Source organism: Suricata suricatta, chromosome 6, assembly GCF_006229205.1.
Source record: "Suricata suricatta isolate VVHF042 chromosome 6, meerkat_22Aug2017_6uvM2_HiC, whole genome shotgun sequence".
Taxonomy (NCBI): domain Eukaryota; kingdom Metazoa; phylum Chordata; class Mammalia; order Carnivora; family Herpestidae; genus Suricata; species Suricata suricatta.
The window spans coordinates 114607610-114623651 of record NC_043705.1 but is presented as its reverse complement, the minus strand read 5'-3'; the positions used below and the strand labels follow the sequence as shown (position 1 = coordinate 114623651).

Sequence of the window (16042 nt, the reverse complement as noted above, 5' to 3'; positions counted from 1 at the left end):
CCCCCCCCCCCCCCCCCCCCCGCCAGCAGAGCACTGCCATGTGTAAACGTAGAATACAGAAGTCCTTAACGTGTATGTCGCCACCAGGGACTGTGTATGGCATCTGCAGTGAAGTTTTCAGCCCGCTCTGTGACACAGCACGGTGCGCACGTATTCAGTGTAATTCTACATAAAGGAGTCCTGCCTGAGGACGTAGTTGGATTGGAGAATCTGTAAGGTCTACTTTACCTCTTTTTCTTAGTTTATTTATTTTTTTTTTGTTTTTTAAGTTCTTTGAATTCCAGTTAATACAGTATCGTACTAGTTTCAGGTGTACAATGTAGTGGTTCAGCACTTCCATTCAACACCCAGTGCTCATCACAAGTGCTCTCCTTAATCCCTGTCACCTATTTAACCCATCCCCCTACCCACCTCCCCTCTGCTGACCATCAATATCCTATAGTTAAGAGCCTGTTTTGGTTAGTGTCCAAAATGTATAAAAAACTCATAAAGCTCAGCACCCAAAATATGAAATGATCTGGTTAAGAAATGGGCAGAAGACCTGGATAGACATTTTTCCAAAGTAGACATGCAGATGGCCAACAGATGGATGAAAAGATGCTCAACATCACTTATCATCAGGGAAATACAAATCAAACTACAATGAAATACCACCTCACATCTGTCAGAATGGCTAAAATCAACAACACAAACAACGTGGGTTGGTGAGGATGCAGAGAAGGGGAGAATTCCCTTGGACTGTTGGTGGAAATGAAAACTGGTGCAGCCACTCTGGAAAACAGTGGAGACTCCTCAAAAAGTTAAAAATAGAACTACCCTATGGTCCAGCAATTGCACCTCTAGGCATTTACCCAAAGAACACACAAAAAAATACTAAATCAGAGGTTTATATGCACCCCAATATTCATTGCAACATTATCTACGATAGCCAACTTATGGAAACAGTCCAAGTGTTCACCGGCTGATGAATAGATAATGAAGATGTGGTATATATGCACAATGGAGTACTAGTCAGCTATCAAAAAGAATGAAATCTTGGCATTTGCAACAACATGGATGGAGCTAGAGAGTATTATGCTAAGCAGAATAAGTCAGAGAAGGACAAATACCATACAAAACAGATCTTTAAATTTTTTTTTAAAGTTTTCTTTTTAACCACTTTGAGAGAGAGAGAAAGTGCAGGGAAGGGACAGAGAGAGAATCCCAAGCAGGCTGTTAGCGCACAGCCCAACATGGGGGATGATCTCAACTGTGAGACCATGACCTGAGCTGAAATCAAGAGTCAGACACATAACTTACTGTGCCACCCAGGCACCCCTAAACCTATCTTTTAAAGGTTCTTTAGTGAGAGGTTAATGGTAGATTTTCTTTCTTTTTATATACCTTAAAATTCCATGATGACAGTTCTTTTCTCTCCAGTCTTTGAAGATTTTATCCCACTGCCGTATGGCTTCTATGCTCAGAGATATTACAGGTTCAAACCAAACCACTGCAGAGATCTCTCAGTGCCTTGATCTCAGTTTTCCCAGCCACCAGAACTCAGCCACCTGGTTTAAAGTATTTTCTTATAGCAGCCTAAACAGACCAAGAGAGGTTCTGTTCGGGGAGTTGAATGGCATTCTCCCTGAGAAATATCATCATCATTAGCACTCTTGAAAGAATTCTTTCACTGGAGATCTTTGGATGATGAACGACAGAAATCTCAGAAATCTCAAGGTAGGGGAATGAGGGAAAAAATGGTGAATGGACTCCCAATAATTGGTTGTAAGTGTGGAAATATGACTCCGTCTCACCTGCACGTCTCACGAGGGAGAAGTAGCCTCAGGACAGAGGGGTGAGGTCCACAGCCTGCCCCACGGACCATCCTCAGTGCTGACTAGCAGTTCCCAGCCATTGACAGCCTACACCCCAGGCCTCTATTTTAACTCTAAAGGTTTTAATGATTTATAAATATTTATGGTTAAGAAAAGAATAAATAGGCTTCCAACAAATGAGACTTTAAAAAATTTTCCCTTTATCTTTTTTCTCATTAATTTGTCAACTTCCTAAGAGCTTAGAATAACATATTTAGGAAAATTGTGCAATGATGGTATTGGGAAGGCCAAATCCCCAAATGCAATCAGTGTAATTTAAAAATATAAAACACAGTAAAAGAACTACAAAGCTGTAATCATCAAGACAGTATGGTATTGGCCCAAAAACAGACACATAGACCAATGGAATAGAATAGAGAACCCAGAATTGGACCCACAAATGTATGGCCAATTAATCTTTGACAAAGCAGGAAAGAATATCCAGTGCAAAAAAGACAGGCTTTTTAGCAAATGGTGCTGGGAGAACTGGACAGCAGCCTGCAGAAGAATGAAACTAGACCACTTTCTTACACCATACACAAAAATAAACTCAAAATGGCTGAAGGACCTGAATGTGAGACAGGAAACCATCAAAACCCTAGAAAAGAAAGCAGGCAACAACCTCTTTGACCTTAGCCACAACAATTTCTTGCTTAACACATCTCCAAAGGCAAGGGAATTAAAAGCAAAAATGCACTATTGGGAACTCATCAAGATTAAAAGCTTCTGCCCTGCAAAGGAAACAGTCAACAAAACTAAAACACAAATGACAGAATGGGAGAAGATATTTGCAAGTGACATATTGGATAAAGGGTTAGCATCCAAAATCTATAGAGAACTTACCAAACTCAACACTCAAAAAACAAATAATCTAGTGAAGAAATGGGCAGAAGACATGAATAGACACTTTTCCAAAAAAGACCTCCAGATGGCTAATAGACACATGAGAAGATTCTCAATGTCAGTCATCATCAGGGAAATACAAGTCAAAACCACACTGAGATACCACCCCACACTGGTCAGAGTGGCTAAAACTAACAAGTCAGGAAACAACAGATGTTGGCAAGGATGTGGAGAAATGGGAGCCCTCTTGCACTGTTGGTGGGAATGCAAACTGGTGCAACCGCTCTGGAAAACAGGGTGGAGGTTCCTCAAAAAATTGAAAATAAAACTACCCCATGACCCAGCAATGGCACTACGAGGAATTTATTCAAAGGATACAGGAGTGCTGTTACATAGGGGCACATGTACCCCATGTACCCCAATGTTCATAGCAGCACTTTCAACAATAGCCAAATTATGGAAAGAGCTTAAATGTCCATCAACTGATGAATGGATAAAGAAGATGTGGTTTATGTATACAATGGAATACTATTTGGCAATGAGAAAGAATGAAATCCTGCTATTTGCAATAATATGGATGGAGCTGGAGGTTATTATGCTAAGTGAATAAAGCACTCAGAGAAGGACAGATATCATATGTTTTCACTCATATGTGGAGAAACTTAACAGAAGACCATGGGGGAAGCAAGGGGAAAAAATATTTACAAACAGAGAGGGAAGGAGGCACATCATAAGAGACTCTTAAATACAGAGAACAAGCTGAGGGTTGATGGGGGGTTGCAGGAGAGAGGAAAATGGGTGATGGGCATTGAGGAGGGCACTTGTTGGGGTGGGCACTGGGTGTTGTATGTAAGCAATGAACATGGAATCTAACCCCAAAGCCAGGATCACACTGTACATACTGTATGTTAGCCAAATTGACAATAAATTATATTAAAAAAAATAAAGCACAGTAAAAGATAGGAAATTAGCTTTTTGGACATCTTGAGTATGAAAACATTTTGCACAGTGACTGGCAAAATGTATAACCAAATTGTTAAGGTTGTAAAAAGATTTTTTTTTTTTTAATCTGAAGAGGCTTTGCAGTGTTTATAATAGTAAGAGGCTGCAAATTGGGGAAAATACTCAATATTCCAGGACGAGGCCCAATTGTCTCTGTAGTTTCTTTGTCTTATTGTTGAAGTGGGATACTTGGCTCTGCTTATTGTTTTATTGCTGAACTAAATCTGGATATTTCCATAATGCGAGAAGGAAAATACAGTTAATTTGAACAGTTGTGGTAGGATCCAGGTAGTGATTACTAGTGCAGTAGTCTTTACTAGTCCCACATGACCAGGACCCAGCTGCTGTGATGCACCCTGGTCAGGACACATTGTCTCCAAGGCCCACGGTCATGAGAATGAACATTGTTGTGTCCACCTTAGAACCCGGGGTGTCTGAAATCTAATGTGAAGATGTGAGAAGTATAAGAATAGGCTTTATATCATCATGTGTTATAAAAAAAAGGCTTAAGAAATAGGGTATCTTTCAAATTGCATTGTTACCAAGTTCTATACAGGTCACGTAATATTTACAAATAGCCCTAGTATATACACTCTTATTTGTTTTTATTCTTTCTTCATTAGTTTAAAAGGTTCTGAAGATCAGGTTGATTTATTTGAGTAGATCACTTCACTGTTTTTGAACTGTGTCTAGGTCTATCTTTGATTGGGGACTGAGGCCTTAGTTTCTATTTTATAATGTTTCACAAAAGGCTATCGTTTTCATTTTGAGAGGAAAAGAGAGAAAAGTGTTGAAATTTTTCTTGCTTCAAGATAATCGAAGAGATTATCCTGACTTGATAACATTTGTTGTATCAGTTGAGGAAACAATGCATCTCTGCCTAACAGTAATCAATGGAAGGGTTAAACATGGCCTTTTAAAATTTGACTTTACCAAATAAGTGTGTATTTGAATGTTAGTTATGACCAAGTTCCCAGTGAGCCCAGTATTCACAATTACTAGCCTCAGTCTATTTTGACTACATAATTTCTCTAGTCCTTTGGTGTAGTTGTGAATATAAAGAACTTCCGGCTTTTATTGGACTAGCTTGGTATTTACTAGAATTTCAAGATAAAAATTAGAAAACCACCAGAAAATGTTGATGTCAAACTAACATTTGTTTTAATGGAAAAAATATGTATTTCTTTTTATATAAGTCATCATTAAAATGTGTATTTGTTTGAAAACTACAGATGAACATTTTTATTACAGGACTATATTAGAATAGATATTTATAATTGCAGGTTGACTTATAAATGCTTATTATGATTGGCATTGGTCTAAAGTACTTTGTAGAAAAAACTTTATGTGAACTATCTCACTTAAATCTCACAATACTCCGTTGAAGAGGTTTTTTTTTTTTTAAAAGATTCGTTTTTAACATTTATTTTTTTTTTTTGAGAGAGAAAGACAGAACATGAACAGGGGAGGGGCAGAGAGAGAGGGAGACACAGAACTCAAAGCAGGCTCCAGACTCTGAACTGTCAGCACAGAGCCCAACATGTGGCTTGAATCCACAGACTTTGAGACCACGACCTGAGCTGAAGTCAAAAGCTTAACTAACTGAGCCACCCAGGCATCTCTGAAGAGATTTAATGATCAGTCCCATTGCACGCAGAGGAGGCATGAGGCATACAGACCTAAACTGTCCAAATGCTGTGAAACAAGGCAGTGGCACTCTGCAGCTTTTAACTATTTTTTGCCACTTCCCTAACTTTCTCTAAAAAGAGATATAAAAAATTTATGAATCCGTGGACCTTCCTGGGCACACTGTATGACTTACAACCCTTTCCTTCCCTCGCTCTCTCCGAGTCCCTAGCAGGAGTGCCAGGTGCTGTGAGGCCCGATCAATAAGACATGGTTCCGATGCTCGCGTTGCGCCTAGTGTGGAGAGCACAGTCGTGTCCGCCAGTCACTCTGATACGCTGCATCGTAAGAAAGGGATGCGTAAAGAAAGTTCTGGGAACGTGGAATCTTTTTTTTTTCAATGTTTATTTATTTGAAAGAGAGAGAGGGTGTGGGAGCAGAGGAGGGAGAGAGAGTGAGGCAGAGAGAGAATCCCAAGCAGGCTCTACTCTGCCAGCATAGAGCCCGCTGTGGGGCTCGAACCCACAAACTGCAACATTATGACCAAGCTGAAATCAAGAGTCAGATGCGTAACAACTGAACCACCCAGGCGCCTTGGCAGACCGTTTTGTGATCTCATTTTAGTATTTATTTTCCTTGTGTAGAATCTTGTAGACAGGGACAGCTGATTCTGCTTTGTTAAGCATGTGTACGATAAAGATAATTTTTGTGGCTCAAAGGGAATAACTAAAAGGCTTTGCATTTTGAAATTCTGGATATTCTTCATATGATGATGGAACATTGATGAGCTTTGGCCATCAGTTCCTGAAATTGCCGGGTATGGAGATTAGCCAGTTATATGGGCCAGAATTGTTATACACTCACATTGACTTCTCAGTGTGCACATATATATTTCTAAAAATTTAGTGTGTTCTGTTATTTCTCTCAAAACATTTGGCATTTTCTTGTAAGAGCCTTGCACGTGTTTTTCTCCAAACTTAGAGTCTTAAGGTTTGGTATAATAAATTATTATGCTAACAGATATAAAATGATCTATCATTTGGGATAGTCCACATAACATATGGTTAGCTTTGTGATTGTTTACCCTTCACAACTAACTCTACAGAAATGATGTCTTTATGCAGTCTGTAGCTAATTAAATATTACAATAGCAACACATACATTTAGAGGTCTTTGATTTCTAATCTGGCCCAAGACATGTCACTTAAAGCATAAAGAAGATGGCCAGATGGATTCATTTAAAGATGAGCAAGGGTGGTATGAAAAACAAATAAATTAATTTAAAAAATTAATAGAGTACGGGGTACAGAATTGAAATCCAAAAGTAATTTACATCTGTATATTGGTTTATTCAGGTAAAGTAGAAACCTTATCTCATGGAATTTTAGGACTAGAAAGGAAGTTTGTGGTAGTCTGAATAATGGCCATGAAGATGTCCACTTGTTTTTTCTTTTAAAAAATTTTTTTTATTATATTAAGTTTTTTTAATGTTTATTTTTGAGAGAGAGAGGGAGAGAGAATGAGTGAGGGGGCAGAGAGAAGGGAAGACAGAGGATCTGAAGCGGTCTCTGTGATAACAGCAGAGAGCCAGATGTGGGACTCGAACTCACAAACTGTCAGATCATGACCTGAGCCAAAGTCGGACACTCAACCAGCTGAGCCTCCCAGGCACCCCCAGAGATATTCACTTGTAATCCCCCAAATCTGTGAACATGTTACTTCATGTGGCAAAAGGGACTTTGTAGACTTAAGGCAAGGGGAGGTGGAGAGACTATCTTGGATTATTCAGGTGGGTCCATGCAGTCACTAGGGTTGTCATAAAAGAGAGGAAGAGGGTCAGAGTCAGAGAAGGCAATGTGACAGTGGAAGCAGAAGTGAGAAGGATGCAGCCACAAGCCAGGGAATGGGGGCAGCCTCTAGAGGCTGGGAAAGGCCCTATTCTATTTGCTTGCTTGCTTGCTTGCTTGCTTGATTCCTTCCTTCCTTCCTTTCTCTCTTCCTCCCTTCCTCCCTCCCTCTCTCCCTTCCGTCCTTCCTAGGTGGGGTCCACACCCAACATGGGGCTCAAACTCATGACCCTGATATCAAGAGTTCCATGCTCTACTAACTGAGCCAGCCAGCCACCCCCTAAAGTACTTTATTGCAACTGAAGTATTAAAATGATATTTATGTTCATATTTGAGTCTAGTAATAAGTCCAACTTATTGAGCATATACTCTGGTTCCTGGAGAATTTTTTTCTAAATGTCTTATGTTATTGCCACTATAAAAAAATACTAAAATCTTAAAGTAGGTGCCCCAACCAGAGAGTCTGTTGCAGAAACGCTTTCTCTGAGGCAGTCTGAAAACAGCTGCAGTGCTGAAGACAGCTTGCATTACCACACGAAGAGCGGGAACATAAACTGTCAGTATTTTGCCTTATTTCTTTTGTTTTCAGGAGAGATTGAAAACTTTGGTTTGGTATAGACAAGACATTAAGATAGCGATGTCTGGTTTAAAGAGAAAGCAACTGGGGTGCCTGGGGACTTCGTCGGTTCAGTGTCTGACTCTTGACTTTGGCTCAGGCAGTGACTTCACGGGGTCACGTGGGACTCCGCACCCTACATCGGGCTCTGTGCTGACAGCGCACAGCCTGCCCGGGAGCCTCTTCCCCCCGTCTGCCCCTCCCTGCCCGTGCACACACACTCTCACTCTCTCTCTCAGTACATAGATAAACATTTTTTTAAAATGAAAAAAAATTAATCTTGTTTTTAGAGAACATTAAAAATGTTTCTCTCAGGTGTTGAACTGTTACAGTCCCCAAAATGAGCGGAGAATTTGTGGTTGAGGAACTTAAAACCCTATAAGGGGATGAGCGTGGGTCACCACGGTCTGGAGTGAACTAATGACTGCAGTGAAACAGTGACTGCCGCTAATTTTGTTTTCACTGGAGTGAAACTACGGCTAGCCCCCTGAGGGGAAAGATGATGAAGCAGCTGAAGTAGATGAAATAGTACCCTCTGCAGCTGATTTCTAACTCCCACCCTTAGTAATTTTTCCCCAGCATCCAACAGGTGCTGGTAAATGTTTTACCTTGTTGTAGATGCTTTGCATACCGAGACATATTTTTCTGTGTTTGTTCATGCAGATACTTAATTTTTCATTTTCTATTTTATAGCTTGTAGCTCTGTTGAAACTTTCTGGGATCTCAATTATTCTCAAAGAACACTGCGAATTGGATTTTTGGAACTCCTTATTTTACCCATTCATGCCAAGAATACTAAGTATTTCTCAAACCATTTCTAAACAGTTTTATATAACCCTTGGCAGGGCATGGGCTGATAGTAACAGCCGGTTACTACTCTGGGGAAACTGAGACAGTGAGAGTCCTTAAGTAACCTGGCCAGCAGCAACATCGCTAGTAAAACCTGAGCTGTTAACTAAGCAAAAAGACCTCTCAGATATATACCTTCCCTATACTACTATAATGTATAGAGTTAAAAGTTGAAACTCTTGAGGCAGAAAGACCTGCCTTGAATCCCAGCTGTAATTATTTACTAAAAAAGTTGCACAAACTGCCTAGCACATCACGAAGAGCCAGCATTGGCCATTGTGCCAAAGTATATACCAGCAGCGCCCCCCTTACTCCATTCTTGCTTCTTTTTGTTAGGTGTGGGGGTACAGCTCTGACGCTCTGCTTATTTAATGCGGGACTGGGTTTGAATCACTTGCTTTTATATTCTAATTCTTATTATTTTATTTTACTTCTTTTATTTTAGAGAGAGAGTGAGTACATGAGTTGGAGGGGTGTGAATGAGGGTGGAGGGATAGCAAAAGAGAGAGAGAATCTGAAGTAGGTTCCAAAGTCAGCATGGAGCCCAACACGGGGCTCGATCTCACGACTCCAGTATCATGACCTGAGCCAAAATTGAGAGTTGAGCACTCAACTGACTGAGCCATGCAGGCGCCCCAACATTCTAATTCTTGATGGAGAGTTGTAAAGATGATTAGGGATAGAATGAAATAATATTTGAGAAATCATTTGTCAATGGTGTTACAGTATAAAAGCATGAAGTATTAAGTTATTTTAAATGAAGTTAATTTTTTTCCATCATAAAAAGTGTACATTGTCCTCCTTTCAGTGACTGTGAATCGGGGAAGGTCCTGGCTGGTCACTGATCTCACTGTCCTTAGCCCTTTGGGGTTTCCCTGAGGCCCCTTAATCACATGGTTTGATTCCCCCACAAAAGTGTATATTCTCATAGAAAATTGGGAAAATATGTTAAAAAGAGAGGAGAAATAAAATTATTGTCCATTGTACAACTGCTTAGGGGTAATTGTTTTGTTTCCTTTTTGCCCCAGGGTTTCTGGCTTTTTTAGTATAAATTATTATTTAGGGACATTGAGTGATCCCAGAAGGAAGATTAAAAGTGAAGTTGATAAAAGAGAATTCCTGTCACTTGATGTCTTTTTCCCCCCAACTACATGGTCCCCCAGTAACTTGACTCTTCATTATCACTTTTTTAGATGTTTTATTTATTATTGAGACAGAGAGAAATAGAGCATGAGCGGGGAAGGGGCAGAGAGAAAGAGAGACACAGAATCCAAAGCAAGTTCCAGGCTCTGAGCTGTCAGCACAGAGCCTGATGCAGGGCGGTTCAAACTCACAAACCGTGAGATCACGACCTGAGCCTAAGTCGGCCGCTTACCTACCTGAGCCACCCCGGCGCCCTTCATTATCACTTTTAAAGATGTGAGAAAATCCTTTACCAACTATTTGGGCCATATAAATGGCCATTTTAAAGCTGTTTTCAGGTCTGTGTTCTCAGGAAGACTCGGTCCTGTGCTGCTGTAATCTTTTCCCAGCAGAACCTGGATTCATGGTGGGGACACCTGACTTGGCAGCAGTTTCTGTGTCTTCAGTGACACAACTTTGTGTGAGGCAGCAATGTGTTGTGGCAGCTCTAACAGCTCAGGGCAACTTAGGCGTCGTCAGTGGAAGATCTAAGGAGGCGATGTCCTTGCTGTGCTTTATGCATCTAGATCACATCAGCACACTGTATTCGCCTTGGGGGACTGAGATTTGAGCTGCAGATTGCAGTGTGCAAACAGGGGGCTCGGACAGCAGTGGGTCTGTCAGCACTGGGTAGTTGAAAGAATTGAGGATGTGAACACCCTTGGATAGCTCAAAGGAATCCACATATGAGAGGGGGTAGACTCATTATGGCTCCAAATGGCAAAACTGCAGACCTTGGAAAGCAATGAGATAGGGGCTCCCTTTGGTTGAATATGAGGGTGTGTGTGTGTGTGTGTGTGTGTGTGTGTGTGTGATGTAATTTTGAGATTGTCTAGTAATGGAATAGACCTTAGGAAGGAGTAAGTTTCTGGTTACTCAAAGTGTTTAAACAGGTTGGATGGATCCCTGCAAAGAACTACTATAAAATGCATTTCTTCACTGGATTCATTCATTCATTCATTCACCCACTCACTCACTTTTTATTGAGCCCTTCCTGTGTGTCAAGCACTGTGCCCAGTGCTGAGGAGACAGAGATCAATACTGTGGGCAACAAGCTAGATTAAATGACTCCAAAGATCCCATTAGGGTTGTGGTCGAAAGAAATTGCTTGATGCTTCAGTTTCTTTTGCCTTAATAAAAGCGTGGAGCTCTGATTTGTGTATCACTCTGTCTTTGGAACACTCTAGCATGTTGCTATCACATTTCTTCTGGGATGCAGAGTAATGCTCATATCACTCTCTGAAAGATTGTAAGCCGTTAACTCCTGTCCATGATAATATTTTATTTCTCCAGCTTTGAACATAGAGGTTAAAGTTGAATGTGAAGTCAGCTTTTGATGGAGTAATGTTGATTTTTCATGGCAAGTGTTTAATTCCAGGCTGACTTACATAAGTTTTTAAAGATTCAAGATTTATCAGAAAGTATCATGAGAGAACATAACGCTTATTAAATGTAAGGTGATCTTATTTATTAATGTTGTTGGAAATTCATTGTACTTAAAACATATGGAAGAGTTAGGTTCTAAGGTTACATGTATTTTTTGAGAGCCGTTATCATTTGTGTATACTGAGATATTAAACCTCCAACTTCAATATTTGTAGATTGATCATATATCTGGACTAGTTCTAGGCCCGCCTGTAGAGATCAGATAGTACCAGGAAAAGCAGAGGTGCCAAGAACAAAGTGTGCAGATTTGGAGGTGATGTTAGGGTCTCTGTACATTTTGGCCCATCAAGTCAGGCCAGCTGTTCATTTGTTTCATGTCTAGGTTTGGCATCCACCCAGTTGCAGGCCGGATGCCTGGTCAGCTTAATGTGCTGCTGGCTGAAGCTGGGGTGCCATATGATATTGTGTTGGAGATGGACGAGATCAACCATGACTTCCCAGGTAAGTGGTAGGGACAATGCTGAAGTTTAAATATTCTTAGTCTGAATAAAGCAACACCTGTCTTAGGACATAAATTGTGGGATTACTGAAGACCTACTAGTCCAATGAAGAGTAACCTACCCCTAGTAGGGGTGCAGTTGAAATGAAAGCAATGAAAGACAGTACTGAATAAGGCACAACAGATGTGTGAATAGCCTGGGTACTATTGTGCCTTCGAGGAGATCTGAGGGCGGGGGGGGGGGTGGAGGAAGTCTTGGCGGACAGTGGAGCATTGCAGAGGGACTCGGAAGAGATCGGGCTTTGGGGTCTAGGTTTCAGTTCTCACTTGTTTGCCCTGGATCCCAGCCTCAGGTTCCTCATGTATAAAATCATCTCTGTTACTAATTTAATGTCTAATGCTTGCCGGTGTCTGAGATTTTACTGGCTTCCAGTTGTCCTGATTCATAATCAATAAAGTAGTTTTCTGTTTTCTTTTAAAGTACTAGGATTTCAGTAGATAAGGTGCTGTGCATTATGGCTGTCATTGGGTAGATGTTGGATGTTAATGACATTTGGCCCAAGATCATGTTTGTTAAAATTAAACCAGTTCCTTCTGGCAAGTATCCACTGTAAACTTAAAAAATACTGTTTGTTAGAGAAAAATAATGAAGTTATATGTATGTCTACATTCACGTGGCACTTTTGGCAAAGATCTAAGGTCATAGTCCTTAAAGAGGATGTTTGGACCATTTTAATGTTATGCCCCCTTTTAGATTTCACTGTTGCAAAATTTTATGTGAAACCTGCCAGTTCCAGGAATTACGGGGACACTTTCATACAGTACAGACTCTTAGACCATTTTCTTTGAGGCATCAAATAGCATCTTACGTGGTTATCTTAAGAGTTGAAAATGGAATGCCAATCTTATAAAAAACAATATAACTGACAAGATCATTTTGAGATTAAAAAAACACTGTAAAGTCAGATTAGGTAGATCCATTGAGGGGAGGGAAAGCACAATAATGTAAGCTCCAGTCAGGATGCTTAGTTCAGATACAGGACCTACTGCTTTTTAGCTGTGTGGCACTGGGTGAGTTATGGACCCTCTCTGATAAAGTTCTTTGTACAATGCCTGTGCATCCTGTAAACGTTAGCTGCTGTTATTACTGTTCTGACGTCCAGATCACTGCCTGAAAAAAATGAAAATGGCCTATTTGAGTCTTACATTTCCTCTTTTTTCCCTTTATTACATAGACACCGATTTGGTCCTTGTAATTGGAGCTAATGACACCGTTAATTCAGCAGCTCAAGAAGACCCCAACTCTATTATTGCAGGCATGCCAGTCCTCGAGGTCTGGAAATCAAAGCAGGTAAAGTTTCAGACTTCCGTTTCATTCTCATAATCAAATGTCTCTTCAAACCTGTGCACAGAGCCGTCTGGCTCACTCAGTGAGGAGCGCTGATGCCCCCTAGGAGCCGCAGGAACTTGATGGGGTAGGGCCTAGTTCTCTGTATCCAGCTTCTGTCTGTTCGCTGGCCATCAAAGAGCCCTAGTGAATGCCCTGGTCACCGTTAGAACCAAACTATATTGTGAGGACGGATTAACAAAATCTGTACCCTCAGCTGAAAAAAGAACTGTGAACTTTTGGAATGAGTCTGGCTGACTTCCAGATAGAGTCCAGTGAAGTAGATGGCTTCCCTCTGGGGCAGTGAGTCAGTATCCTCACCTTCATATACGAAGACCAGTACATTTTTTTGTTTATTTTTTTGAAAGGGAATTTGTTGTTGTTATAGAGTGTCTAAAACAAAGGTGATTTAAAAATCCAAACTGTAACGTGGCATCAGAAAGCAAGGCCTGCTCACGCACGTCACGTCTCTGGAGGCTCACTGCTGGGTTACAGAGACCTACCACCGGGTTATAGAGACCCACCGCTGGGTTATAGAGATGCAGGGGCTTGTATCTTTCCCCTGCCTAAGTAGAGGGCTAGTGTCTTTACCACCCGTAGGTCAGATCCGCGTTTGAACGGTCATAATTATGTAATTATGTAGGTGCATTTCCCTTTATTTCTCTTCATTGTAAATATGGGAGTTTGAACTTTGTGGTGAGCGAGATTTGCACTTGTTCTTGTGTAGATAAAAAAAAGTATTGCATTGGTCATCAAATAAATTTGAAAAACTTGAAGAACACCATACTAAGGCTCTGTGAAGTGTGAATAAAAATTTAGACTGCTTTCATTTTTGGATAAATCACCTAAACTACCCCAGAAAGGCTTTTCATTTTCCCAAGAACTGACTTGCTATGTAACAGGCTAGCACTGTCCATAATCCACGTAGTTGTAAATGACTATAATACATCAATATTAGAGATAAGCTCGCTTCTTCCATTTTGGTTTGTAGGAGCATAATATTATTTATCACCTCTATCTTGTGATGGGCTAGATTGCTCTTTGGGCTTTTGTCTTGGAACGTTCTTTCTCTTGTTAATGTTTATTTATTTATCTTGAGAGAGATGAGAGAGAATACGAGCGAGTCAGGATGGGACAGAGAGAGAATACCAAGCAGGCTCTGTACTGTCAATCTAGAGCCCAACTGGGGCTTGAACGCAGCACCATGAGATCATGACGTGAGCTGAAATCAAGAGTCAGACACTTACTGACTGAGCTACGCAGGCGCCCCTGGAACTTTCTGATGTACTTAAAAGTGGTGGAATAAGAATCACACCATTTCCCCATTCAACTACATTTGGCTTAAGATTTGTAGCAGAAGCTTATGCACTAAGTTTGGTCTCTTTAACCCATTCAGAAAAAGATGCTTATTTTTCTGACTAGAAAATGTTACAGAGTCCTTATGGAGAAAAGCTCTGAGAAGAAAATCACTTGTAATCTTATCATTCATAGATACACTATTTATCAGTAACAAGATTTTTCTCTCATGGATGTGACTGTGGGCACATTAAAAATAATTAAAGTTAATAAAATATATATACATGCATTAAAAATACTCCTTGTAATCTGTGTACTCAAGAGTTAGTAGTGGCACAGGCTTTATCTAAAGTTAGGGCAGGGCAGTGTGGACATGCCTATCACATGTCGGCCAGGTCTGTTAAATACACTCATTTTGTCCCTTAATCTTCACTCCTAGGTCATCGTTATGAAGAGGTCACTGGGTGTTGGCTATGCTGCAGTGGACAATCCAATCTTCTACAAACCCAACACGGCCATGCTTCTAGGCGATGCCAAGAAGACATGTGACGCATTGCAGGCGAAAGTGAGAGAATCCTACCAGAAGTAAATTTGCAAGACCAGGCTGTTGTCTGACAGAGCCACCTCTTCTGTTGTGGGAAAATAACAGGCAAATAAAGTGTCACTCTGTACAGCTGATAGACATCCATGGCAAGGCTCTTGGAAGAGAAGGAAGACTGAAGAATGCAGAGCAAACAGGGATATTTTTCAAGAGCAGTGATTCCTTGATTTAAAAAAAAAAGATTAAAAACTTCTGAATGTCTTTCTGTGCATATTTTTTGTGTTATGAATTCCAAAAGTATTTTATAAAAGAAGAAAGAACAGCCTCATTTTAGATGTAATCCATTTGGATTTTTCTATTCTTCCTCAACGGTCAGCAATATTTTAAGAAATTAAGTTTTTAGGATCTTAGGACTTACATTATATACGCAGGTCTGAACACTCTGACCTTGTAAACATTACAGGTACCTTCATTTATGTTTTTTTCGACAAACGTTATTAATTTGAGACTTTTGTCAACTCCCGAGCTACCCTCTTACCATTTAACCATGATCCGAATTAACCATATCAGATTGGCTTCAACTTTTCAAACTGTACTACCAATTCTTAGATTTCAGGGATGTATTTTCTCACTTCTATTTTAATACCTTAAGGGACTAGATAATCTTTCAGAGATGTTGGAAACAAATCATTTGCTTTGTATGTTTCAGCAGGACACCAGTGAAATATATAATTTGAAATCAGTATTGTATTTTTAAAAATCCCATTTCCAGTCAGAGGTGTTTTTAATTTCAATCAATTTATAATGTGTTTTACTGTATTAAGTGCACTTGAATGGAATTCAACTATTTGACTAATAAAATGAGTTCATCATGTTTGCGTAGAGATGTAGCAATTGTCTCTGGTGACAAAAGGCTAAAGTGAACAGTTATGCGGGTTACTACCATCTGGGGAAGACTTGCCACTAGGAAACAGATGAAATTTCTCAGCCTCTTAACTGTTGGCAAGAGGTGTTGTTTTTTTTTTTTTTTTTCTTCCAAATCAGAATGTGTTTTCAGGTCTTATGTAATCGATGACATTTGAGAAAAATGGTGGCCCCTTTTTTTTATTAGCTAC

General features: G+C 40.2%; 1 protein-coding gene across 3 annotated transcripts in view; it reads left to right on the top strand.

Annotated features, from left to right (window-relative positions):
- The window catches only part of NNT (nicotinamide nucleotide transhydrogenase), a 93497-nt gene extending 77688 nt beyond the window's left edge, over positions 1–15809 (top strand). For all 3 annotated transcript variants that reach the window (XM_029940920.1, XM_029940919.1, XM_029940922.1), the window contains 3 exons: positions 11587–11705; positions 12939–13054; positions 14826–15809. In XM_029940920.1, the coding sequence (XP_029796780.1) occupies positions 11587–11705; positions 12939–13054; positions 14826–14975 (385 nt within the window). In that variant the 3' untranslated portion in view covers positions 14976–15809. The remainder of the gene's footprint in view (positions 1–11586; positions 11706–12938; positions 13055–14825) is intronic.
- Positions 15810–16042: the final 233 nt, after the last annotated feature.